At 38.9% G+C, this 27964-nt stretch overlaps 2 protein-coding genes across 3 annotated transcripts in view; one reads left to right on the forward strand and one right to left on the reverse strand.

Annotated features, from left to right (window-relative positions):
* SAC8 (SAC domain-containing protein 8) overlaps positions 1 to 27964 on the forward strand; it is a 170894-nt gene that overhangs the window by 8844 nt on the left and 134086 nt on the right. The gene's annotated exons all lie outside the window — the stretch shown is intronic.
* On the reverse strand, positions 6898 to 14798 carry LOC149829868 (uncharacterized). The gene is made up of 6 exons (XM_090016180.1): positions 14332 to 14798; positions 13550 to 14236; positions 13272 to 13431; positions 12872 to 13182; positions 12664 to 12756; positions 6898 to 7074 (listed from the first exon to the last, which is right to left on the reverse strand). Exons 1-6 carry the CDS (start codon positions 14788 to 14790, stop codon positions 6898 to 6900), a joined length of 1887 nt encoding a protein of 628 aa, XP_089872306.1. The 5' UTR covers positions 14791 to 14798.

The following is a 27964-nucleotide window of genomic DNA, read 5'->3' on the forward strand; positions in this document are numbered from 1 at the left end:
GCGCTTATTGTGTTAGCAGGACTGATCGCAGGGATCAGATTTTGACTGGAGAAGAGCCTATATAACAAAAAAGGGAAAAGGAAGGGAATATATCAAAATAAAATAAAATAAAATAAAAGGGCATGTCTCCATAAAGTTTTGCACTATTGTAACTCCTGCATTTTGGCTGAATCAGAAACTTGTTGCTGCATATTAGTACTTGGCTGAATCAGTCTTACATTTCTTTTTGTTTTCTCTTAGTTCACTCTTAATTAATCAATGGATTCTTCTACCTACGTTGGACTCTCTTCAAATTTTCTGAGTCAGTTTCTGTCCGAAAAGCTTAATCATACTAATTTTCTGACTTGGAAGAGGCAAATTGTTCATTTCATAAGGAGCCAAGATCTGTTTGGGCATCTAGATGGATTGATTCTAGCCCCACCACAGTTCATTTCAGAGGAAACGAAGGATGATAAAGGAGTTGCATCAATCAAATATATTTCGAATCCTGAATTTACAACATGGATGAAGCGAGCCTTGGTTGCATACATTACTTCCACGCTATCATAGGAAGTGTTGATATCAATTCCAGATGATTGTACGGCTGCACAACTATGGAACAGGCTTGCACAAACATATTCTCATATTTCAGAGGCAAGAGTCTTATTCTTGAAGAGGGAGTTTCAGACACTTAAGAAAGGCTCAATGTTAGTCATGGAGTATCTAAACAAGGTAAAGATTGTTACATATCAGCTTGCTATTGTTGGAAGTGCAGTCTCAGACAAGAAAAATATACAACAAACCCTTAATGGACTGGGCCCATAATACCATGTACTCTTTACATCCTTATCGGTTCTACCAGTGTTGACCAGTTTTGATGATCTTCAAGCCAAACTTCTTTAGTATGAGATGAGCATAAAGAACATGACTGAAGGTGGTGAACAAATAGATGCACATAGTGTATTGGCCATAGATATGTCTCAAGGTGTTGGACGTGGGGGTATCAGTTTTCAAGGTGGTAGAGGGCATGGTCGTTTTGGACAGGGAGGTTGTGGCATTCTTCCTACTCTAAACACACCAGGATTTTTTAATGCAGGAAATCAGAGAAGAGTGCCTACATGCTTTCTGTGCAATATGAAAGGACATGTCAAAGCTGACTGCTGGTTTAATCCCCAAAACAAGGGAAAGAATAGCAAAGCAGTAAACAAAAAGGAGTCTTAGGGATAGAAGCCCATTGGAGATATGCAACAGCTTTTGCTGTCAGCTTTATCTTAAATGACTATCAAACAAAATGAGCAAGGAGAATGATATGTGGATTCCGGAGCAGCCACCCATGTTACAGGTAATGTTGGTAAGCTCTCGAACTTATCCTCTTATTTTGGAAAAAGTAGCATAGTCATAGAAGATGGCACACATCATCTCATCACTCATATTGGAAATGTACAAATTCCTTTGTCTAGTTTTTCTCTTAATTTGTCCAATGTTCTTGCCCCTAACATTAAAAAGAATATTGTTTATGTATCCAAACTTGTTGATACAAATTCTTCTATTGAATTCACTCCCTCTGCTGTGCATGTCAAGGATCTTCGAACAAAGGAAACGTTTGCTAAGGGTGAGCGATGAGGAAACATGTATGTCTTCAAGGAGGATCTCACTGCCCATTCATCTTCTGCCTTGAAGTCTTCTTTCTTGAAACCAGTGTCACAGAGTCTTGAGTCTCGTCATACAGATGTCTACAGTCTTTCTCAATGTAATAAGCCAGATTTGTGGCACAATCGTTTGGGTAATTGTAGTCGTGTTTTTATTGAGAAACTTGTTTTAGAGAATTTGACTCCAGAGTCAAGTCTGCACCCTGTTTTGGATGCTAAAAAGTGTTCAAGTTGTCAGTTATGCAAGAGTCATGTACTTTCTTTTAATCCTATTAATGAAAGAGCCTCAAGAGCTTTTGAAATTGTATATTCTGATGTATGGGGACCAACTCCTATTTATTCTTCATCTGGGAGTCAATATTATGTTTTATTTATAGATAGTTATTCTCGCTTCACCTAGATATATTTCATGAAACATAAGTTTGAAGTTTTTCGATTATTTCAAGACTTCTGTGCACTCGTAAAAACTCGTTTCTCTTTTAATATTATACATTTTCAATGTGATGGTGGCGGTGAATATTTTTTAAATGACTTCATTGATTTTCTTCGAAGTAATGGGACAAGTAGACGAATGTCTTGTCCACATACCCCTTAACAAAATGGAGTGGCTGAATGAAAACACCGCCATATTGTTTAGAGTGATATGAGCATGCTTCATGATAGTAATGTCCCTATTAATCTTTGGACAAAAGCCTTTCACATCGCAGTTCATGTGATTAAGTGCCTGCCCATGAGAATTCTAGAAGACAAGTCTCCTTATTTTACTCTTTTTGGGCAACATCCTGATTATAATGACTTATGTATTTTTTGTTGTGTTTGTTATGTCCATGTTGACAAGTCTGAGAAATAAGTTTCAGGATAAAGCCGTGAAGTGCAGGTTTTTTGGATATGTAGATGATTATAAAGGATACAAATGTTATGACCCTGTAACCAAACGTATCAAGATTTCCATAAATATTATATTTGATGAACAAGATTTTGAGAGCACGCCATTGCCTCAAGAACAAAACTCACCTCGAAATGGTGAAGTTTATGATCCTTGGATGAGTGAAGAATTTTGCAAGTAAAGGGGGGACTTGTCAGTCATTTTGTGAGGAATTCAGTTCAAATGGAGAGACTCCCGAGTCTCCACATACATCAGAAAATGAAAGGCCTGAAGAAATTAAGAGATTCTCTGATCAAGTTTATGTATGAAGGGAAAGAAATCCTGTCTCAGAAGATGCAAAGCAAAGTATGAGTCAACCGTCGTTAAGAAGAGCAGAAAGGATACGTCATCCAATTCAAAGGTGGGTCAGCTACGATAATTTTTTCATGGATTTTCAGTTGTTTATGTCACAAGTTGATAAGCAAGATGAGCCTCTCAAGTTTTATCAAGCCATTAAATCTCATAAATGGATATAAGCTATGAATGAAGAGATGGAGGCTCTACATGAATGCCAAACCTCAGAAATTGTTCCTAGACCCGAGGAGCAAAACATTGTAGGGTGCAAGTGGGTTTATAAGATTAAATATAAGCCTGATGAAAGTATTGAGAGATATAAGGCATGATTTGTGACCCGAGGTTTTACACAAGAATATGGGCAAGATTATGATGAGACCTTTAGTCCTGTGGTTAAGATGGGAACAATTTGGATTGTTATATCTTTGGGAGTTGATTATGGATGGTAGTTGAGTCAATTAGATGTAAAAATGCATTTTTACATGGAGACCTGAAGGAAGAAGTTTACATAGAACAACTCCCTGGATAGGTTGAAGGAGATCCCAAGGCCTATGTGTGCTAACTAAAAAGAGCACTTTATGGATTAAAACAAGCCTTTCGCTCTTGGATTGAGAGTTTTTCTCTCAAAATTCAAAATTATGGCTTTCGCATATGCTCTTTTGATCATTCTCTTTTTATTTTTAATGATAAAGATGTTATTACCTTACTACTTATATATGTTGATGATATAATTATTACAGACAATTCAGACAGTCATATACAGACAGTGACTAAATTATTGATACAAAATTTTAAGGTGAAAGATCTTGGTGATTTAAGATATTTTCTTGGGGTTGAAGTGGACAGAAAAGGTGATGTTTTAACTCTTACGCAACATAAATACACTAATGATCTTTTTAGTAGGTCTGGAATGATAGATTGTAAACCTCTAAACACTTCTAGTGTTTTGCAACAAAGGCTGAACTCTAAAGATGGAGACTCATATAATGATCCGACTAAATATCGGAGCATTGTTGGGATGCTTCAGCATCTTACCTTCACCAGGCCAGACATTCTCTATTCTGTTAATCAGGCATCTCAATTTAAGCACGAACTAAGGACTAGTCATGTTAATGCAGTGAAGAGAATTTTAAGGTATTTGAAGGGAACCATTGGAGATGGTCTTCTTTATCAAAAAAATTGGCATGACAAAAGGGGGGTATGAAATCATCACTTATACAAATGCAGATTGGTCCGAAGATCCAGATGAAAGGAGATCTGTTTTCGGGTATTGTATATTCATTGAAAAAAATTTGGTGTCATGGAGTAGCAGGAAACAAAGGGTTGTTGTTAGATGTAGTACTGAAGCTGAATACAGGTCTATGGTAGCTGGGACAGCTGAAGCTACATGGGTCAGACATCTTCTGGCTGATATAGGGGAAGGAGTTTCTCGATCTCTTTTGTTGTGTGATAATTAGAGTGCTATTAACATTGCTTATAACCCAATACATTATAGTCGTACAAAACATATCGAGATAGATCAACACCTCATCAGACAGAACGTTGAAGACAGGGAGATTGAGCCTCATTACATTCGAACAGAAAGTCAAGTTATTGACTTGTTCACTAAAGGCCTAACAAAGAATCAATTTTGGTTTTTAAAGAACAATTTGTCCATGGTACAAGACCAACTTGAGGGAGGGTGATAAGATGTGACTGGATCTGGATTGGATCCAAATCCGTTGTGTGTCTGATATTGTAATTGTTTTGTTATGTTTTACATATGTGTAATGGCATGTTTGTAATTTTCTTGTATTTTAATGGCTTTTAAGCCCAATGTGTATTAGGTTATATATAAAAAGGATTAGGGCACGCCTCTTTGTGTGGCTGCCGATTTCACATCTCTCTGTCTCTCTTTCTCCTTCTCTCTATTTCCTACTGAAAGAAGATTGTGGCGGCTTCCAGATATCTGATACTCAAAATATTTTCACCTTCTAGGTGGATAGGCTACTTTAATACACAGAAGGTTCCTAAGATACCCGGTGATGATGATGTCATCCACATGGAGAAGTAAAATTTAATTCTTGCAAAAGAAGACTTTGATGTCATACACATGGAGAAGTAAAATTAAATTCTTGCAAATGAAGACTTTACAAAAGAGCATTGTTAGTGTAATAGGATTTAAAACCAGACTTTACCCATAAATCGTATGAACTAATCAAACCAAGCTTTGAGTGCTTGTTTTAATCTATATTGGGCTTTATGGATTCGAAGAAGACTAGAACCTGAAGTCTAAGAAAAGGGTCCTTGAGACTTCTTCATGTAATGCTTCATTTAGAAATGTGCATTCTTTACCTCCATTTGGTAGATAAGCCACTTCCTAATGGATGCCAGGACTATAAGAGTCTCAACAACAATCATACGTGCTACAGGGCAAAGTTTTTTTTCAGTCTTTTCTATATTCTTGTGATTATCCCTTGGCAACTGACCTAACTTTATATCTTTTAAGAGTCCCATCACCACTCTTGAAATAATACAAAACTAAAATAAAATCAACAAGATATGTGATAGAATAGAAAATCTGAAAACACATAATAGAATGGGTAACTCGGCTATAAGAATGGTGTCAACCTTTTTTTTAAAACAAGTGTTTTTTTATGCAAATGTGACACTTAGGCCCTATTTAGATGATAGGGGCAAAAACCTGGTTTTTGGCAAAGTAGGTTAAATCACCTCTTTGGATGGCCAAAGCTCAAAATAGAGCTTTATTATCAAACCCCCTCCTTACATAAAGAGGGGGGGGGGGGGGGGTAAAACAGGAAACAAAGCACATAATGAGGGGTTTATATAAGGGCGTTACATTAGGCACGTCAGTCTGGATCCATACCCAAAATGTCACGTCTCAACAACCTCCCTCAAGTTGTGCATGGTGAGAACCATAGACAACTTGCTCTTCAAATACGAAAATCTCTGCTTACTTACCCCTTTTGTGAACAAATCAGCCACTTGATCTTGACTCCCAACAAACTGAGTTGTAATCTCCTCACTTTCTATCTTGCTTCTGATAAAGTGCTGATCTATTTCAATGTGTTTGGTCCTTCCATGCTGTATTGGATTAAGTGAGATCTTAATCGCTCTTTGATTACCACAAAACAATATGGAAGATGACGTCTCTTGATTTAGATAAGACAATAAGTACCTAATCCAAGTTACCTCCAATGAAGTTGCGACCATTGACCAATATTCAGCCTCAGTACTAGAACGAGCCACCGCCTTTTGTTTCTTGCTGCTCCACGAAACTAGATTATTGCCCAACGAAACAAGGTTCATGAACAATCTTCATTGTAGGGTCGGTCGATACTTGAGAAGCTCATTTTCTGAAGATGTACATGTTACCAACACGTTCTCACTTAGCGAATGTCTTCTTCATTTGAAGATCTTTGACATATACAGAAGAAATAAAAATAACACAAAGATTAGAATCATCGATAAGTTTGGAAACAAAAACAAGGTTCTTTGTAATATTGGGAACTAATAAAACATTAGATAGATTAAGAGTATTGGAATGAGAAAGTGGCATGGAAGAATTTTCAATATGTGATATTGGATGGCGAGTACCATCTCCTGTAATTATACTAGACTTTCCAAAATAAGAAACCAACATAGAAAGCTTACCCTCATCTCCTGTGATATGGCTAGCAGCTCCAGAATCAATATACCAAACTCCTTGATCATTCTGCTTCAAATTCAGCCCAGAAAGTGCTGCAAGAAGTAAATTCAGATCAGGTTTTGATTGTGAGGACTGACCTTCCAGTCCTTAACTCACTCCTTGTCCTTTATTGTTTTGAATTTTGTTTTGACTAGGAGAATGATTATTTTGATTGTTCTACCAGCAGTAAGCTTTAATATGTCTAGGCATTTTATAGAGGAAACAGGTGGGTGGACCACGTCCCTGAGAAAATGAGCCGCGACTACCCTGGGATCCTGCAAAAGATGGTACATTAGGAAGAGGTAACAAACCGCGACCTCTATTGCCTCCCTGGTTCCCTGCACAACCATGACCTCTATTTCCTATCCATCCTCCCCGTCCTCTTCCACGGTTGTAGAGAGGACTTCATAAGATTCTGTATTACCATTTTCATCCATCATCTTCATGGTATTCTCATATCCAAGAAGCTTGGCTTTTGTAACATCCAACTTGGGTAACTCATCATGCCCTTGCATGAGTAGTGGAGATGATATGATATTCTGGTCCAAGGCCAATAAGAAGTTGTTCCACAATCTCTTTTTCAGTTATGTTTGCACCCACTAACGCAAGCTGCTTTGTAATATGTTTCATCTTGTTGAAGTATTCCATGATGCTCATTGTTCCTTTCTTCAGGCCATGAAACTGTCTTCTCAGATTCATGATGCGTTCCTCGGAAATTTGAAAATATGTATAGGCAAGATGTGCCCATGATTGTCCAGCAGTGCAGTCATCTGGAATTCCCAAAAGTACCTCCTGCCACAATGTTGATGTAATGTATGCGACAAGGGCTTGATCCCTTTTCATCCACTGAATATATTCTGAATAGTAGTGGTAGGCACCACAACCCCTTTCTCATCTTTTTGTTCCTGGATCACGTTTTGAGGTGGGATCGAAATTGATCCATTAGGGGGACTTAAAAGATCATGACTACGAATGAAAGGAATTATTTGGTGTTTCTAGGTAAGACAATTTGAATTTGTTAACTTTTCAGACAAAAGCTGCCCAAGGAAATTGACAGATAAAAGATTGGAAGTGGAATCCATGAGAGAAGAATGCAGGGAAATAAAACAAGATCAAAGAATGCAACAGGAATTTCAATATGTTGATATCAGATCAAACAATTTTCTTTTGTAAGTCGGATCTGATCGAAAATAAGGAACGATTCTTGAATCTAATTCGGATATGATTGTCGACAGTTCTGAATTAGTTTTCTTCAACAAAAATCGTAAATTTTAATTTATATCTAATTGATGCCTTCATATGATCAACAACAAATACCGATCTTGAATCTTGGTTCAGATCTGATCATTGTCAGATCTAATCAACAACGAATACCGATCTTGAATCTTGGTTCAGATCTGATCGTTGTAAGGTATGATCAACAACAAATGTCGATCTTTGAAGAAAGAGGAGGAAGAAGAAACCAAGAAAGGAAGAAAAAGAAGAGATAAGATCTGAGAAGGAATAAGAAGGAAGAGAAACCGATTGAAAGAAATAAAAGAAGAGAGAGAGAGAGAAATCAGATCTCAGAGTCACCTTTGACGAAGCAATAGCGATCCCGATTAAGAACGCTCTGATACCATAATAGAAATCAGATCTTGGTGGAGCCTCAAACCCGTTAACCAAGAAAGGAAGAGGAGAGAAGAAAAATTAGGGCTGCAGCTTTCCCACGTTGAATCACTTTTCATTACTTGGGTTTCCATTCGTTATAAATACTTATAGTATAACCAATTTTACATTAGGACAATAATACCCTTAAACAAATAAAACATACAAGAGAGTGGAAAAGGGTAATACAATCCAGCACATATAGAAAGGGAAATACAAATATCGGACCAGATCTGGATCCACATTTGGTCCAGAATTATCACGTTCCAACACACAATACCTTTGGGTGTAACGCCCTAAAATTTCAAACTTGCGAATCTTTCAGAAAACAGGCAAGAGACTAGAAAAAATCTCTTTCCTTTCAGAGTTTGTTTATGAAATCAACAAAAAACTATTCTTTTGTTAAATTCAGAAAGGCAAGCTGACAACTTTGGGCACATTAGCTAAAAGAACCAAAACTCACAATCCATGTTACTTGCCTTGGAAAAGCTACTTTCATTTAAAGAAGTCCCCAAATAGTACAAAATTCAGATATCCAAAGGAAAATCCGTGACAAAACCCAAAAACGTCCAGGACGCGAGCTAAGAGCAGGAAAAAGAAATCTTGAAGCCATCTTGCGATCGCGCCATCGTCCGTGGTGTACCTAATCACCTGTACCCATTGAATGAGTTAGTTTCGCGAAAAACTAGTAGGTGCACAAGAGAGACTACAGGAAACTGAATTAAGTACATTTAATTCATTATGCTAAGTAGTTTAAAGCAGATATACAATTAAATAGGTAAGCAGTTCAAAACAAGTAAGCAGTTCAAAGCTCGATTGAATAAAGCGTACGTGTGATTAAACTTTTGTCTTCGCAAGAGTTTATACAGAGCCATAAAAAGCATTTAGCAGAAGACTATAAGAAATGTTATCTTCTACTTGATTCGACACGAATGAAGAGGCACAAAGAAACATTGCTCTAGCTTGTTTTCGTTCCTTGAACGGAGTCTCTATATTTAATCATTATCAGGTCATCATTTGTCGCTCTCACTATTTCTAACAAACTCTTTGTTCTGAACAACCTTAATTTATTCCCATCTCTCAAGGCCCTACGCGGCCAACTCTCACCTTTTATGACTCACTTAAGGCGTCATACTTTCTCAGAAAAGCCCACCCTTCCATAGAAGGTCCAAAACATGATCTAAAATCAATAAATATCTGATTCTCACATCTGGGTTCAACATATAATCATGCTAAAACAGAAAGCCAAATCTATAGATTCATAACTGACTATTTCAATCAATCTTAGAAGATCATCACAGCTCACCATAACTTTTTATGGTAATCAAAATTCATAAGTTTCATGTCGGATCGCTTGGTTTGGGAAATGTACGACCTCACAAGGAATTACTGCCCTAGATGGTATACCTGGTCTTGGACAATACACTTCCTCATAGGAGTTCACCGTCTTTGCGGCTACCCGCTCTTGGACAATGTACATCCTCACAGAGAATCTACCACTCTAGCCGATTACCACATCTTGATCATATATACCCTCACAGAATCCTTTGGGAACCCGGTCCTCAACAAATGCCATATCCAATAAAAATTATTGTGATACACGCATCAACACAAATGACCGCTCTTAGGGTCAATAACCACTATTATATTAACAAGATCAACGCCGGATCACCTGGTCTCGAAAATGTACAACCTCACAAGGAATTATCGCCCTAGATGGTATACCTGGTCTTTGATAATACACTTTCTCACAGGAGTTCACCGTCTTTGCGGCTACCCGCTCTTGGACAGTGTACATCCTCATAAAGATTCTACCGCTCTAGCCGGGTCACCTGATCTTGATCATACACACCCTCGCAGATAATCCTTTGGAGATCAGGTCCTCAACAGATACCATACTCAGTGATACATGAATCAATACAATCGACTGCTCCAAACAATTGACCGCTCTTGGGGTCAGTACCCACCAATATGGGCACAAGCATGTATATCAACAATATGCATCGTATCACTTCACATGGTAAAACAATTCACATAGGATTTAAGTTATATGTGCAAATATTCAGATCATTGTATCATCATATGCATTCACAATTCTTATCTCAAAGCACATCGCATTCGACGTTTCTAGCGTGTAACTTACGCACATATCTTCAAGACATTTTAATCAAATATTCATGATACTTATCAATCATGTTATACAGGTATGATATATTCACACAAACAATCATAATGCAATCTTCTGCAGTACAACTATGTAGGCGTGACATGTCATTTACCTGCATAAGCATCATAATCAGAAGAATCTCGGAGACACCAAAGTCATACGTAATTTCATCGATAAGTTTTTACTTGACAAAAAAATACGTACCCAAAACACACGAAAATCTTATGACCCATCAACCAGTGTGAACAAACTTATGTTTTGATATTATTGGCCTGCGGGTACGCACAGACAAATCGTAGAAACAACTGAGACTAGTTCGGGCGTCTATTATTTTATGTATTTTCAATAACCCGAATAGCTAGTTGAGTCCGCTCCTAAGGGGACAACTTTAGCCGAGAGAGGATTCCCCAAAGGCAGGTACTTGGCAATGGATGCATCCAACTTCTGCAGAAGTCCATGGGATCTACCACCTAGGATAATGTCTGGTAGTCCCTTCCCCTAACTCCAATGACTAGGGAGGCCAGATCTTTGCTCGTGGGGTGGTTGTTAACAACCTGTCCATGGAGTGTGTATCGCTCTGTCCTCTCCCTTGACAGACTACAAGAAGTGAATGAGTGCGTCAGGGGTAAATTAACTGACGACTCATTCTATATGGTCTGGTCTTTTGACCAAATGAACATCTTACCTGTGAAGGCGATCCCATTTTTATGTGTTTACAACATTGTCATTTAGCATTGTTCGAGGTCGCACGACTATCTCATCCGATTATCGCAGTACTAGCGTGTAGTGAACGACTAAAAGTACTCTAGGATGAAAGGGGTATAGTTCCTCAATAGGAGCCTCAACAAAAGTGTTTCAGAAAGATGTAATGTTTCTCAAACTTTACTTTTGACATTATTTATCTTTTGAGACAGCCAACAGCTTGTGCCAACATTTGGCATGCGATTTTCTAGAATCTCATCCGCTATTGTGGTATCTACATGCCTCGCATGACTCGATACTGGCCTCGATAAATGGGATACGAGTTTCTCAACAGAACCCCCGCTAAGAAGTTTGCTCAAGCCCAATTCGGGGTTACCCGAGATATGTCAGATAGACGAACAGAACTAGCCAATCACATCCTTCCAAATACTTTGATTTGGGCAGTCTTTGATGCTTTTGCACAGCTCCCTAAATTCTCAAGTTTACGTTGCAGGATTGCTCACTCGAAAAGCCAGGATCCCTGTTAGGGATCCCTCTCCTTAGACGATGATGTATCGTTAAGCTCCCGACTTAACTCTTGTCGCAAGAGGTAGAGTGGTAAATGCCTCTTGCATCCTCCACGAGGATGCCTTTATAGCACCTGCAATGAGCGAAAACCTGAGCGTCATCCGCAAAGGCAAGACAGTAATGAAACATTTGCAAAAAGCAAGAGCCTGGGCGCAAAGCGCGACGACAAAGTAAATACATGACAGGAGGTAAAGGATAAGGATCGCGAAACCGCGTCCTTGAGTTAAATGTGTACTCATATATATATGCATATATATTTATTTAATTGTCCTTTTTAGTTAATTGAACTCAATTCAATTGTCCAAGTGCTCTGTGCAATCTTCCCCTACCTTGGGGAGTTACGAGATTGCTAGCATCTGCGGGTGTAAGCGATGGACGGCTCGGGTCGCGGAGCGCGAGCGAGATCCGTCGTACGAGCTGCAAAAGCGAGACATCAACATGCTATTTCAGTTAGAAAGGTAGAGAGGACAGGGGCGTTGCCGTTGTCCTCATGGTTTTAAAACCCGTGACTCGGAACTCGACTCGTTCTTTATGGACTCGTGACTCGGCGGGTCAACTCGGTGACTCGGACCGGGTTTTGTTAACTTTTGATTTTAAAAGAAAAACAATATATAAATTATCATTTAAACATATAAAAGTTTGTAAAATGACTTAATTACTAGTGTAATTGATTAATAATTAAAATAACATCAAGTAAAACTATATCTAACTTATAATTACTCATCTAATAGCAAGAAATCGAACAACCGAGCAAAACAATAATTCAATATTTCAATAGAAATAAGCCCTAAAGTAAAGTTAAGTTACAAAGTTCATAAATATAAAGTTAATGATCATAACACAATGACAAAATCAAATTTCATTCATCCAAAATTCATCCACTTTTACAAAATATGATATCTCAATTCTCAAGTCAAGAGTCAATGACTCAAATCTCAAATAGAGGCGAAGTGCTATTATTTGGAACTTCATTTGAATCAATTCTTGAGTTGGAAGTAGAAATTAATGGCTGAATTGGAGTACTAGTGGTTGCATTTTCCCTTGCATCTTCATCTTCAACTCCATCACCATCTTCGTCATCAATAAGATTAGCTTCTTCAATGTTTTCAACTTCCATCTCCAAGTTTCTTAAGAAATCCTTCATTCAATAAAATATGACACATTTGAGTTAACATGCAATAGAGAAAGACAAAAAACTAAATTAAAACAATTTTAATCAAGTTAAAATATCCAACAAACTTTTAGGATTTTACCTCATCTCCATCTAAAACTCCTTCTTGCATGACCCATTCATCCATTGGTGTTTGCAAATATATATTGTCCAAAGAAATTGGGTCAAGACGTGTTATCTTTAATTGCTTTTCTCTCAGACGTAAATTATAATGGACAAACACTAAGTCATTAAGTTTCTTTTGAGCTAATCTATTTCTTCTCTTAGTGTGAATTTGATCAAAGGTACTCCAATTTCGTTCACATCCAGATGAAGAACATGTTTGACTAAGTATACGAATAGCAATTTTTTGAAGATCGGGGGCACATATTCCATGCATTTTCCACCACATTGCTGCATAAAGCCAAAACACACAAAAATGAAAAGTTGATTAAAGAAATATTCTTTTGCACAACACAACAATAATGTTAAAGATAAATCACCTGGCTTATGCTCATCTCTAGTCATAACAGCTATAGAAGTACCAAAATCTGCACTTGCGTCTTCAAATAACTCAAGTTGCTTGCATGCTCTTACTCTAGCTGAAATATTTGGCTCCAACTTCTCAATACATTGAATTAAACCACGCCTTACTTCAGGATGCTTTGTGAATTACATGAAATAGTGCAAATAGTCAAATACATTAAATTGGTAATTGATAAAAGAAAGTTCATATTCAAAAATTAAAACAATTAATAAAAAGATATAAACAAATACATACCTTAGAAAATTGTGGACTATAGTGGTATTTGGGATTGAGATAGTATGCTGCTGCATGAAGAGGGTGATGAAGTTGATTTTCCCAACGATTGTCAATTATTTTCCAATAAGGTTTATACTTTTTCTCGTCATTGTCATGAATTTCTTTTATAGCCTCTTTGGCTCTATCCATAGCTTCATAAAGATAACCCATTGTAGGATTTTCTTCACCATCGACCATTCTCAAAACTTTGACCAGAGGTTCTATAGTTTTAACAGTTGATTCTACGACTCTCCAAAAATTACTATTCAATATAATATCCTCCATCTCTTTCCCCTCAGCAAATGATGAATATTTTGAATTGTTCCATTCATCTGATGCCATCATTTTTCTAAGACCACTTCGATGTTCTAGCAAAGATTGAAGCATGATAAAATTAGTGGCAAATCTTGTAGTAACCGGTCTTAGAATTTCTTTCTTATTAGAAAATTGAGTCCTCGTTAGGTTCAAAACAAAAGTATGATTGTAGATGAACTTCGTGATCCTTTTTCCTTTTTCCACACATTCAGCTATGCTTTTTATCTTAGAAAAATCTTCAAGCATGAGATCTATGCAATGAGCTGCACAAGGAGTCCAAAATATGGTTTTCCTCCTATCCTCCAACATCTTTCCAGCTGCTTGATAGTTGGCTGCATTATCTGTGATTATCTGTCATTTTTAAATTTCAAAACATTATTAACATACTAGACAAATTATAAATATCAATGTTTAATAGAAAATTACAAAAGAACAGAATAATATACCTGAACAACATTCTCTGCACCTACTGTTTCCACCACTTCATCAAATAATTTTAATAAATTTTCTCGATTCTTCACGATACTTGTTGCATCAACTGATTTCAAGAAGTAAATGCCCCTTGGATAATGAACCAAAAAATTTATCAATGTCCTTTGTGTTGCATCTTTCCAACCATCAGCCATAATAGAACAACCCATTTCAGCCCAAGACTCCTTGTATTCTTTGAAATAATCATCAATTTTTTTAATTTCTTCTTGTAACAATCTTCCAGAAATCTCAGATGAAGAAGGCGGCTTCAATCCCATTCCTACTGAGGAACAAAATTCAATCATCTTCGTAAAGTAAGGAGAATTGGCTGCGTTGAAAGGAATGGCTGAATGATAAAAAAATCTCGCAATAGCTGAACATAACCTATCTCTAGCTTTTTTATCCAAAGCTGCTTTTATTCCAAGTTGTTTCATTGATGGAGACCCTGCCTTCACTTTTACAAAAGCATTAAGATTATGCTTTGGGGCATCGTTCATCAATTTTTTCCCCTTTATATATCTTTTCTCAGAAGACTCATCACTTTCATCTGACAAGTCCATATCATTATCATTTACTTCAACAAAGGAACCAATCTCATTTACAATATTTCTCTTATATATTTTGTGTTCCTTAAATGACTCCAAATTCTTACGAATTTTTTTTCTTACAGATTCTTCGACTTTGTCACATGGTTCCACCTCTCCTTTAATACCAGCAAGATGATACTTAAGTCTATTAATGCCACCACTCATTTGTTTTGTACACCAAGTACATTGTACCCTCTTCTTTTTCTTATCAAGTGGTAAACCAAAATCCCACACAGGGTCCTTTCCTTTAGTGAATGCTATTGGAGTCCTTGAAGATCCTTCTTCTGACATTTCTTTGATGATTTGATAAATCTAAAACTTTTAAATTTGAAAAGTTAAAAACATACGCACGGTTAGTAGATTATGCACAAACCCACCAAAGAACAACATTTAAAAACTTAAAAACATAGTGTCATACAAGTATAAAACTAAAACTATACATGGTACACTACATAATGCACACAAACTGAACACTGTATATGCTCATCAGCATAAGCAAGTTATCATTTTTTTTACTATTAACACTATCACGATCAAGTTATCAACAACAAAAAAAACCATTAGTGCATGCTTCGTTGCCAAAAAAAATAAATAATGGATCCATGCTAATTTTTTTTGTCAAATTTGTTTGGTTAAAATAGCGAAAGAAATGATGGCATATTATGTCACAACTTCAGCAGCCTACATCTTCAATAGTGAGAATAAAGCAAACCCAATCTTGGCTGCATCTATCAAGGATAAGAACAAGAAATATGCAATGCTATTGATTTGCACACAAACTACCAAATAGCCACATTGAATTTCTCCATAATATGATGGTGAAAAAAATAAACAAAAGCCTTCAAAGAAAAGTGTCCACAAAAAAAGAAGAGGTCTACAACATTGACATACACACAAGCAGAAAAAATAGAACTGCATCTCTTATACAAAGTACAAACATAGATAATAGAAATGTTCAAAACGATATTTATATATTTGACAGGCTGCTATTCAAAATGGAAAAAAGTACCCCTGGTAACCATGTGGAAGTTCTCAAAGCAAAATCCAGTGAACTTGTCATATATTTATTAAAGGCCGAGGAATTTGACTTGCAGTATTTGTGTGTCTGTGCCTAGTTTTCAATGTGTATTTCAGTGTGCAGGGATTACAATTCAGCTCCTGAAGTCATCAGAATTTGGTGTGGAGAAATTCTACTCTTTTTTCGCAGGTCACCCAGTATTAAACCCCAATCAGGCTTGAATGTTTTTTTATGGGACATTTAATCTGTTTATCACCCTTGCATATGCAAATAAAGTGTTCTAACTTCTAAATTAGAACATTTAATCTGTTTATCACCCTTGCATATGCAAATAAAGTGTTCTAACTTCAGAGTACGTTACTTGCAACGCTTGTTGAGGCCCTTGTTACTTTGTGACATAATATACTTTCCAGGATTGCAAAACCTATGTTAATGAAAGAACTAGCACATTCTGACAAACTACCATTTCATACAAAAGATCACAAACTAACAAGGGCCTAAATCCAATTCAATAAGAAAATACATGTTACAAAGACGTGAAACTTGGTCAGTATATCAGACTACATCCTGTGAGGCGTACCTGTGAGGCGTACGCTTCAAGAACTGAGGCGTACGCCTCGCCTGTGAGGCATACGCTTCAAGTGCTGAGGCGTACGCTTCAAATACTGACGTGAGGTGTGCGCCTCACCTGTGAGGCATACGCTTCAAATACTAAGGCGTACGCCTCGCAGGCGATGTCGCAGCAGCCAAAGGACCACCTTGAATCCAACGTTTAAAAACTCGCCGGAAAATCTTGCCGGAAAAACATACCTGGTGGCATTGAAAAATGTCGCCGATGGACTATTTTTGCTGGAGAAGACACGTCGGAGCTGCGACGATGTGCCTTCGCCGTCGATGTGCCTTTGTCGGCGACCTGGCGTCACTGTTCACGCCGGAGTTAATGTTCGCGATGCAAATACAAAACGAAGAAAAATCCCACTGTTCACGCCGGCGTCACTGCTCACGTTGGCGTCACTGCTCACGCCGGAAACTCCTTTTCGGCGTCGCTTTTCTCGCCGGATGGCTGGAGCTGTAGCCGCACCTTCTCGGCTTTTCCCCTCTTCAGTCGAGGGTTAAACGCAATGAACAGTGAAAACCCTTTAGGTTTTCACATTTCGTTAACCATTTAAAGGGTAAAATATTTAATATTGCGAAACTGCCATTAACACAAACCCTCCGAGTTCTCCGATTTTTTTTGACCCATGACTCGTCCCGAGTCGCGCGAGTCGTCCAGCGAGTTTTGTAAGAAGGAAAACGACAGACCTCGCCCGAGTTGTACGTGACTCGTGACTCGGCCGAGTCAGGTCGAGTCTAGCCGAGTCATGCCCGAGTCTTGGTCACCCGAGTATGCCTTACCGGGTTGACCCGCTGGAGGGCCGAGCCGAGCCGAGTCAACGAGTTGACTCGGCGAGTTTTTAAACGTTGGTTGTCCTAACGCGAAAGAAGCAGAGGCAGGGGCAGCATGCCCCCGACGAACCTGCTTTACGTGCAAGAAACAGGGGCAGGGGCTGTGAGCCCTTGCTGACCTGCTGTCAACAAGAACAGGGAGGCAGGGTGTTGCACCCCTGCCTGCCGATTGTCCAGACAGAGGCAGGGGTTGCGTCTCCTCATTCATAGCTTCAATCCATCTTCTGGAATTTGATGCTTGAGAGAACGTTGTGGGTTCATCTTCTTTATTCAAGGCTGTTAGAAAGAGTTGAAAATCTAATGAGAAATTTTCATAACTGACCCACCTTTCAATTGGATGGCGAGGACGTGTGGATCTTCTAGTATCAACAATGTTGGATGTTGAGGATGTGTCCATGTCTGAATCAACTATAGTGGGTGACTCTCTTTCTCGTCGAGTATATACAAAACCTCTATATCTTCCTGGATTCAAGATTGAGTCTGTATTTTCATGATCAATCATCCCATCAGTAGACACAGGTATCTTATCCTTTTGAATGCAATTTGAGCAAGCATCACTAGCTTCTGTGAGAAGTTTATAGTTCAACCAAGGATAGTAAGTCTGAACTTCATGTTTTGATTCTGAAGAACTATTACATTGACAATCAAAATTCAATTCATCAAAGATGACATTTCTTGATATTTTGATGCGCTTGCTCACCGGATCATAGCATCTGTACCCTTTATAGTCATCGGCATAACCCACAAACCTGCACTTCAAGGCCTTGTCCTGAAACTTATGTCTCTTTGAACTGTCAACATGAACATAGCATAAACAGCCAAACACATGCAAATCATAGTAGTTGGGGTGAATACCAAAAAGAGACAAGGAGACTTGTTTTCCAAAATAGTCATGGGCAATCGATTTATCACATGAACTGCAGAATGAAAAGCCTCTGTCCATAAAGTGATCGGAAGATTACTATCATGCATCATGCTCATCGCACTCTCAACAATATGGCGATGCTTTCTTTCAGCAATCCCATTCTGCTGAGGTGTGTGCGGGCAAAACACCTTTTTCCTTATCCTATTACTTTGAAGAAAGTTAGTAAAGTCAATGGAAGAGAATTCACCTCCTCCGTCACATTGGAAACTTAGGATGTTTTCAGAAAATTGGTTTCTGACAAAGGAATGGAAGTTACGGAACAACTTGAAAGTCTCAGATTTATGTTTCATGAAAAATATCCAGGAATAGCGAGAATAACTGTCAACAAATAAAAGATAGTATCTAGTTCCAGACATAGAAGCAACTGGAGCAGCCCCCCAAACATCAGAACAAATAGTTTCAAAAGGTCTTGAAGCTCTTTTATTGATAGAATGAAATGGTAAAACATGACTCTTACATAATAGACAACTAGAACATTTGTTGTCATTTACATTTATTCCTAAACTTGACTTGGGAATGAGGTTACTTGAAACAAGCTTCTCAATGAAATTATTACTGCAGTGACCTAGACGACCATGCCAAAGGTTTGGCTTATTGATTTCAGAGACACTAAAAACGCAGGTAGGATTTTCAGAAGAAGACAATGATGATTGGAGCTTCAAGTTTGGGTCTGCAGAGCGAATATGTGCTGAAGGATCTTGAAAAACATACATATTGCCTTGCCGTTTCCCTCTAGCGAACGTCTCCTTCGTGCAGAGATCCTTAACAAGAACAGAAGAGGGAGTAAATTCAACTGAGGCTTTGATATCATCAACAAGTTTAGAGACTGAAACAATGTTTTTCTTGATATTAGGAGCATAAAGAACATTTGAAAGATTGATGGAAGATTCAGGTAAGGGTATGATGGAGTTTCCAATATGTGAAACAGAGTGGTGTGATCCATCTCCAGTAACTATACTACTTCTACCAATGTAAGGAACAAGTTTTAGGAGCTTACCTGCATCTCCAGTAACATGAGTCGCTGCGCCAGAATCTACGTACCAAGTGCCTTGTTCATTCTGTTTTAGATTCAATTCTGCTAAGGCTGACAATAACAACTCCTTTACTTCTCCGCTGGTCCTTGCATTGTCTGTGCCTCTTTTTGCCTCAGTTTGTGTTGATTTTCCTTTATTTAGAGGATTGAACCAGCAGTTAGCTTTGATATGCCCCCTTTTATTACACAGAAAGCAAGTAGGAATTGGCCTTTGTCTTTGTGGATTGGTATATGAGTTGGGGGTAGGCAATAATCCACGACCTCCATGACCACTTCTACCTTGTGCTCCTTTTCCCTTGATATCATAGTTTCCTCGTCCTCGTGCATAAGTAACCCCTGTAGCAAGGACTTCTTGTGTCCCAGTATGCATAGATGATTCTTCAGAAAATCCCTTTAGATTCATCTCATATTGTAACAATTTTGCACGCAGATCTTCAAAATTGGGCAGCTCGGGTAAACATAACAGAGAAGTGACAATCATATGATAGTCGTGTCCCAATCCACTGAGGGTTTGTTGTACCAAATCCTTGTCAGAAACTGTACTTCCAACAATTGCTAACTGATCTGTGATGACCTTTGAAATTCTCTTTTAAGAAACATAATTCTGGCCTGAGAAACCTGTGAGTATGTCTGAACAAGTCTGTTCCAAAGTTGAATGGCAGTGCAGTCATCTGGAATGGCTACAAGAACCTCTTGTGAGAGTGTTGATGTAATATAAACAACAAGCACTTGGTCTCTTTTCATCCAAGCCACAAATTTAGGATTTCTGACATATACGGTAGTAGATTCCCCTTTGCTGTCCCTTTCTTCTTGTGATATGAACTCAGGAGGAACTGGAATGGATCCATCCAGATGTCCAGAAAGATCCTGACTCCTAATAAAAGGTATGATTTGCCTCTTCCAAGTCAAGAAATTTCCATTATTTAATTTTTCAAACACAAGTTGGCTGAGGAAACTTGAAGAAAGAACTGACTGGTTAGGAAGAGAATTCATGTTTCACAGAATGAAGAATGTATTCAGCACAATCTGCTTACACCTGCAGTTCTGTAATTTTTTTTTTTCAGGAACTAATTCAGATCGCTGATACGGAACAGAAATTTAAAGACAATCAGATTTCTGATTTGTATATGAAATGGAATGTCAGATATGAAAATCCAAAAAAAATGTGCATATGTATTCCTAATGTCGGCTTGTTAATGGCTGAATGAGGGAATCTGGGCTGAAGCACTCAAGAGATAAAAACAAACAGTGGCGAAACCAAGGTTCGACCACCACCAACGTAGGAGAAAAAGGAACTGTAGAAAGAAAAATTGAGAAAAGAAGAGAATGAATCCAAAGTTGGCTGGATGAGAAAGGAGGAGATTTCCAGAAACCGAAAAGAAAATCTCAGTTGTCTGGATTAGTCGTGAACCCAAGAAGAGACGAGAAACAGGCTGAGACTGACTGGGTCAGTCGTGATTCCAGAAAAGAATAGGGAATAGGTGTAGGATCTGCTGGGACTGATTGGGTCAGTCGTGAATCCAAAAAGAAAGGAAAACAGGAACAACCGTACCTTTTTTTTTGATTTTCAGACTTTGGAAGAGGAAATAGAGGATCTTCAGACGTGTCTTTTTGAATCGATCCCAGTTTCAGCTGAAGCGTGGCTCTGATACCATGTTAGTTTTGCAACCTTCAGTCCGTCCCACGTTGGAGCTGCAAAACAGAGAGAGGTAGAGGAAGGGAGAGAGAGGTTTGGGAGAAAACCGATACCCTGCTGTACATGGGTCGGCTGCTGCTGTGTATTACTTTATATTAACATGAGATTATAAACAAAATTAGGGTACTAGAATACCCTTTTTACAATAATCAATATTACACAATGCCATTAATGAGAAATTGGGTGTCACGGGTCTGGATCTTCAGATCCAAGACCCATAACCAGAGAAACACTTCTTTTCAACAGGGAGGGGGCTCTGCCCCTCCCCGGCGAAAAAGGGAAAGAGGGAGGATCGGGGCAGGGGCTTTGTCCCTGCCTGCCGAGAATACTCAGGTGGCAGGGGCAAGGCCCATGCCGACCTTCCAAAAAGTGAGGCAGGGGCCAACAAGCCCCTGCTGAAAGCCTTATCACTGACGATAGGGGGGTGTCGCCCCTGCCGACCTGCCAAAACATTAAAGGCAGGGGCTAAAACCCCTGCCGACCAACTAAACACAGGTGGCAGGGGATGTCACCCCTACCGACCTGTCGAAAGATGTCAGGCAGGGGCTTTAGCCCCTACCGACTGACTAAATGCAGACGACAGGGGGTGTCGTCCCTACCGTCCTGCCCAAGAAGAGAAAAGGGGAAACGAAGAAGAAGAAGAAGTAGAAGGGGAAGAAGAAGAAGAAAGAGAGGGGAGTCGGGGGTTACCTGCAGGGGGCTGACGAGAGGGACTGAGGTCGCCGGCGTCGGCAGACAAGACGGAGCTGCGGGTGAGGGGGTTCGTCGAACAGGAGCTCACCGGAGGGGAGCTCGTCGGAGGTTTGCCGAGCGGAAGGAAGGTGAGAGAGAACGAGAGAGCAAAGGGGAAAGGGGGTTTCTATTTGAAACCCCTCCCCTGCCTCGTTGTCTTTAGAAGGCGCGAGGGAGGCGGTGGCCTTAGGTTGGGTCCGGGTTGGGTTTGAAAGAATGAAGCAATCCCTAACAAGGATTGTTTCTTCAACACTCACAAAGAGGATTTAAGAAACAAAAACATTCACACAAAAGAGATCACACTCATACACAATACCCAAAAAGGGTATACATAAAATGAAGAACAAGATTTCATAAACTTGGGAGAGAACAAGAACAAGAACAAGAACAAGAACAAGAACAAGAACAAAGAACAAAGAACAAAGAACAAAGAACAAAGAACAAAGAACAAAGAACAAGGAATTACTTTACAAGGGGAAACAACCCCATATTTATAGAAGAAGGGGAGAGGAGCCTCAAGGGAGTCATTGGACTCCCAACGACTCCCTTGGAGCTGCACCTTTTTGACTAGTAAAAAAGGTGAAGCCTAAAGGTGTCCTAAAATTGAGTTTTAAGTGAGTTCTAGTTGGGTTTAAACTAGAACTAAACTAACTAAAAGAAAGAAAAACATTACAAGGGATTACATGAGCTGTCTATTAGATTACATATGAGATATGAGCTGCCTATGAGATTACATATTTTAACACCCCCTTAAACTTACAGTTGGATAATCGAAAGTTTGCTTAAAAGAAAGTGAAATCTAGGAGCAGCAAGAGGCTTGGTGAATAAATCGGTCAGCTGGTATTCTGAAGCAACATAGGGAATATTGATGGTGCCTCACAAGAATTCCTCCCGAACATAATGACAATCCATTTCTATATGCTTGGTACGTTCGTGGAACGTCCGATTGCTTGCAATGTAGATAGAGCTCTTGTTGTCACAACACATGTCGGATGCTTCTGAACTTTCAACTCCCATGTCGGAAAGCAATCGTCGAAGCCAGACTACTTCTATAGTTGTAGTAGCCATTGCTCTGTATTCAACCTCTGTTGATGAAAGAGATATTTTCTGTTGCTTCTTACATCTCCATGAGATCAACGATTCCCCAAAGAAGACACAAAAACCTGTCGTTGAATGACGATCATTCAGATCACCTCTTCAATCTGCATCAGTATAAGCAAGAAGCTTGAGATTAAAAGAAGCAGACAAAAATAGACCCCGAGATATAGAATTTTTAATATATCTGATAATTCGCAAAACTGCTCCCACATGGACAGAGGTTGGAGCATGTTGAAATTGACTGACTGTATGGACAACATGTGCAATGTGGAGTTGGGTTTTCAAGAGGTTCTCCATCATCACTCTTCATCTTGACATTTACAACTTCTGGAGTGCCCCCATGTCTTTTATTTGAAATGCCTGACCTGACAACAATATCCCAAGCAAACTTAGATTGTGTTAGCAAATATCCTCTAGAAGAATAAACAATTTTTATACTAAGAAAGTACTTTAAGAAACCCAAATCACTCATTTCAAAATGAGTTTTGAGAAATTTTTTAATATTGCACACTCTGTTTGTCACTGCCAGTGATGATTGTTGAGAATAGGTGGTTTAAGTTTAAATCTTCTTAGTTTGGAGGTTATTTGAAATTTTTATTTAATAATGCACTTAGATGTAATTTATTCTTTTGGCCTCTCTTTATTTAACATAGAGAGCAGCCCTAATATGGATTAACGAGTTTTCTTGTGCAGCCGTCTCTCTCTCTACCTAGGGTTCGGTGTATCTAATCTTTCCTTCAACATGGTATCAGAGCTGCCGATCGTGGGAGCGTGATCGTCGATCGTGATCAATCTTCGAATGATCTACACCAACAAAAAAATTTTATATCTTCAAATCAGGTCAGCTGTTCTTATTCTGTGTAAGATCTGATAACAGATCTGGGATTGATGACCCAGATCTGTCATCAGATCTAAGGGAGCAGATGTTTTGTTCCTGCCGTGATTTTCTGTTGTTTGGGAGAAGCCTTGCGGTGATTTCCTGCTGTGCAAACCCTTGAGCCCCATTTGTTAATATGGTTTCAGCAGCAGCTGTCGTGATTTCAGCTGGTATCAAATTTCAGCATCTGTCGTGATTTCAGCAGCTATCGTGATTTCAGCTGGTATCAAATTTCAGCATCTGTCGTGATTTCAGCATTTATCGTGATTCCCTGCTGGGTCATGAATTTTTTTTCATGCTGTCGTGATTTGTTTTCTTTTGCTGTGAAAGAGTTTCAGTTGTGCTCATGTCGTGGAAACAACAAGCGTGTTTCTCTGCTGTGTTGAAAAAATATCTTGTTTATGTGAAAGTTTTTTTAATTGTCGTGGGATTCTGTGTTGAGTATAGATGCTGGTAGTCAGTTCTAGCTGATGCGTGATTGTCACACACGCTATTTTATGTGCTGCTAGAAGCCTGTCAAAAAAAAAAAATTATCTCTGGTGTGGCTGCTGGGTTTATAAAACCTGCTATTCAAGTGGGTAAATTTGATTTTTTTTTGGCTGAAATAGAATTAAATATTCAGTATGGGTGAAACTTCGAAATGTGATTCAAAAATTGAACATATTGGAGAGTATAAGGATTTTGCCAATCCCTTCTCGTACGGCTCTTCTGTAAGGTTGAATGAAACTAACTATGCCAGGTGGTCCAGAACTTTTATGATGTCGGTGTCTGGACATCGTAGAAAATATATTTTGTTGGAAGACGAACCCAATGAAAATGTGGGAAAATACGTTACTTGGGATGAAGATAATGACATAGTTATGTCATGGATCATGAATAGTGTCGAAACCCATATTGCAGATGGTTTAATTTACTATAATACAGCCAAACAGATGTGGGACAATCTTAGAGATACGTATTCACAAGAGACTAATGCGAGTCGTATCCTGCAAGTCAAACAGGAGATATATAATTTACAGTAGGGAGATCAAACCTTGGCCCAGTACTATGCATCAGTAAAAGCTGCGTTTGAAAGACTCAATGCTCACAGGCCTCTTTGTTGTTCGAAGCAGAAGGATCATCAAGAACAGACTATGGTTGCTCGGTTTCTTACAGGCTTATCTTTAGAATTCTCTGTTGCAAAAGTCCAAATATTGACTGGATCAGATGTACCTACTCTTGCTGATGCATACAATCGCCTGAGTAGACTTGCGATATCTCTTCCACAATCACAGCCTGTGACCCAGTCATCTGCTCTAGTTGTCTCCTCTGGTTATGGGTGTGGAAATATTCAGAATATCAAAGGACGAGGTTGTGGACGAGGTATGGGAGGCAGGGGAAAGCTTCAATGTACATTCTGTGGAAAATCTGGACATTTAGAAGATCGGTGCTGGGATAAACATGGCCGGCCAACCTCTTCTTCATCAAAGTCATATGCTCCTAAAGCAAATGTTACTACTCTCGAGGCAACAAAGGTACAGGAAAATATCTCTACAAGTGACAGTAGTATCACCCTCAGTCGTGCTGAATATGATGAGCTGATAGCTCTTCGTCCTTTGAATTCCACCCCTCCTGTAGCTGGTGTTGCCTATTCAACCAGAAATCATCTTCATCCGACTGACAGTAAGTGGATTATTGACTGTGGTGCATCCAGACATTTGTATGGAAATTCACTTGTTTTTTCAGATCTAAAGGATATTAATGCTTATCGAGGAGTCTCATTAGCCGATGGGAGTTCCTCCCCGGTTGTTGGTCAGGGAAATATTTCTATATCCTCCTCATTACAGTTGCAAAATGTTCTTCATGCTCCAAACTTTCCTCAAAGTTTACTCTCTGTTAGTTGCCTTATAAAAGAACAAAACTGTAGAGTAATATTTGATCCGATGGGTTGTCATTTTCAGGATTTGCTGACGGGGAAGAAGATTGGTGGAGGCTATGAAGAAAATGGAGTTTACTACCTACATCATTCAATGGGTAATGTTCATGCTGCAGTGGAACATTCATTCAGTCCTGTTCAGTGGCATCGTCGTCTTGGTCATCCTTCATTGTCAAAGCTTCGTTCGGTCTTTCCTCAAATTCCTTCCACCACATCATTTCAGTGTGAAGCATGTAAGCTGGGCAAGCATCATCGAAGTTCGTTCCCTTTGAGTCAGAGTCAGTCTAGTAATAAAGTTTTTGAACTTCTTCATGCAGATGTATGGGGTCCTAGTAAGATTCCTACTAGGACTCAGTTTCGATACTATCTAGTTATTGTTGATGACAGTAGTGATCTTCATGATGATGATAACAGGCCTATTGCTCTACGAAAGGGGACACAACAATGTACCTTATATCCCATATCTCATTTTGTCTCCGATGCCAGAATTGGAAATCAGATGAAGTCTTTTATTTCAGCCTTATCTGCTGAAACTATTCCTCTGAACTATCAGCAGACAGATCTTGATAATTGCTGGAAGCTGGCTATGCAAGAAGAAATGGATGCTTTAGTATCTCAGCATACATGGGATCTAGTTGATTCCCGAGCAGATGCTGACATTGTTGGATGTAAATGGGTATATACAATAAAGTACAAATCTGATGGTTCTATTGAAAGGTACAAGGCCAGATTAGTAGCAAAAGGGTATACTCAGACATATGGTATTGATTTCTTTGAAACCTTTTCTCCTGTTGCACGGATGGGTACCATTCGTCTTGTTCTCTCAGTAGCTGTTCAACATGGTTGAAGCTTGTACCAATTAGATGTGAAAAATGCATTTCTATGTGGGGATCTATCTGAGACCGTTTACATGCAACAACCTCCAGGATTCAAGGTTGAGGGGGAGTGTCAAAAGGTGTATAGATTGAGAAAGGCGATTTATGGCTTGAAACAAAGTCCTCGTGCATGGTTTCAAAAGTTGTTTGAAGTGATGTCACACTTTGGTTTTAATAGGTCAGCAACAGATCATACACTATTTATCAAGAAAACTAGCTCTGACATAGTTGTTATGGTGGTATATGTGGATGACATCATTCTTACAGGAGATGATGTGAAAGCTATTGAAGCCACAGAGGCTCATCTTCAAAAACACTTTGTTACAAAAGACCTTGGTTCACTCAGGTATTTTCTGGGTATAGAAGTTGCCAGGCGCCGTGAAGGGATGGTTTTGTCTCAACGGAAGTATGTTCTTGACTTATTAAAGGAAACTGGAATGTTGGGAGCTAAACCAGCAAATATTCCCATGGACCATAAAGTTCAGTTGTTTGAAGAAGGGTCAAAACCGGTTGATAGCAAAAGCTATCGCTCCCTAGTAGGGAAGCTACTGTATGTAACTGTGACCAGGCCGGATATTGCTTTAGCAGTAAGCAAAGTTAGCCAGTTTATGGACAAACCAACTGAGGTACACTGGAATGCAACTATTATGATTCTCAGATATCTAAAATCTTCTCCTGGAAAGAGGTTATTGTTCAGGAAAGGTAGAACTCTGGAGATAGTGGCCTATTCTGATGCTGACTATGCAGGATCTGTAGTGGATAGAAAATCTACCACAGGATTCTGTGTGTTTCTGGGAGACAACTTGATTTTTTGGAGAAGTAAGAAACAAAATGTGGTTTCTAGGTCGAGTGCAGAATCAGAATATCGGGCTATGGCCCAAACAATTGCTGAATTGATGTGGGTTCGTACTGTTCTTCATGATCTTCAGGTGAAGGTTTCCTCTCCTATGACCATGATGTGTGATAACAAGGCTGCAACATATATAGCGAACAATCTTGTCTTTCATGAGAGAACAAAGCACATTGAGGTTGATTGCCACTATGTAAGAGATATGGTTCAAGCTGGACATATCACTACCAAATATCTAAAGTTGGAAGATCAAGTTGCAGATATGTTTACAAAACCCCTTGTTAGGCCAAATTTCTCAAAATGTTGTGACAAGCTGAGTATGATTGATATCTATGCTCCAGCTTGAGGGGGAGTGTTGAGAATAGGTGGTTTAAGTTTAAATCTTCTTAGTTTGGAGGTTATTTGAAATTTTTATTTAATAATGGACTTAGATGTAATTTATTCTTTTGGCCTCTCTCTATTTAACATAGAGAACAGCCCTAATGTGGATTAACGAGTTTTCTTGTGCAGCTGTCTCTCTCTCTCTCTACCTAGGGTTTGGTGTATCTAATCTTTC

Source organism: Nuphar pumila, chromosome 8 (genome assembly GCF_984573655.1).
Source record: "Nuphar pumila chromosome 8, dmNupPumi1.hap1.1, whole genome shotgun sequence".
In the NCBI taxonomy this organism is placed as follows: Eukaryota; Viridiplantae; Streptophyta; class Magnoliopsida; order Nymphaeales; family Nymphaeaceae; genus Nuphar; species Nuphar pumila.

What these genes read in the sequence shown, in the direction of transcription:
- LOC149829868 (XM_090016180.1), bottom strand. Translation starts at nt 14,790, where the DNA reads ATGAAACAACTTGGAATAAAAGCAGCTTTGGATAAAAAAGCTAGAGAT. An exon ending in TAGAGATGAGCATAAGCCAG is followed by an intron (nt 13,183 to 13,271) that starts GTGATTTATCTT and finishes GGCTTTATGCAG; the next exon opens with CAATGTGGTGGAAAATGCAT. An exon ending in ATGGAGTTGAAGATGAAGAT is followed by an intron (nt 7,075 to 12,663) that starts GCAAGGGAAAAT and finishes GCCTTGGACCAG; the next exon opens with AATATCATATCATCTCCACT.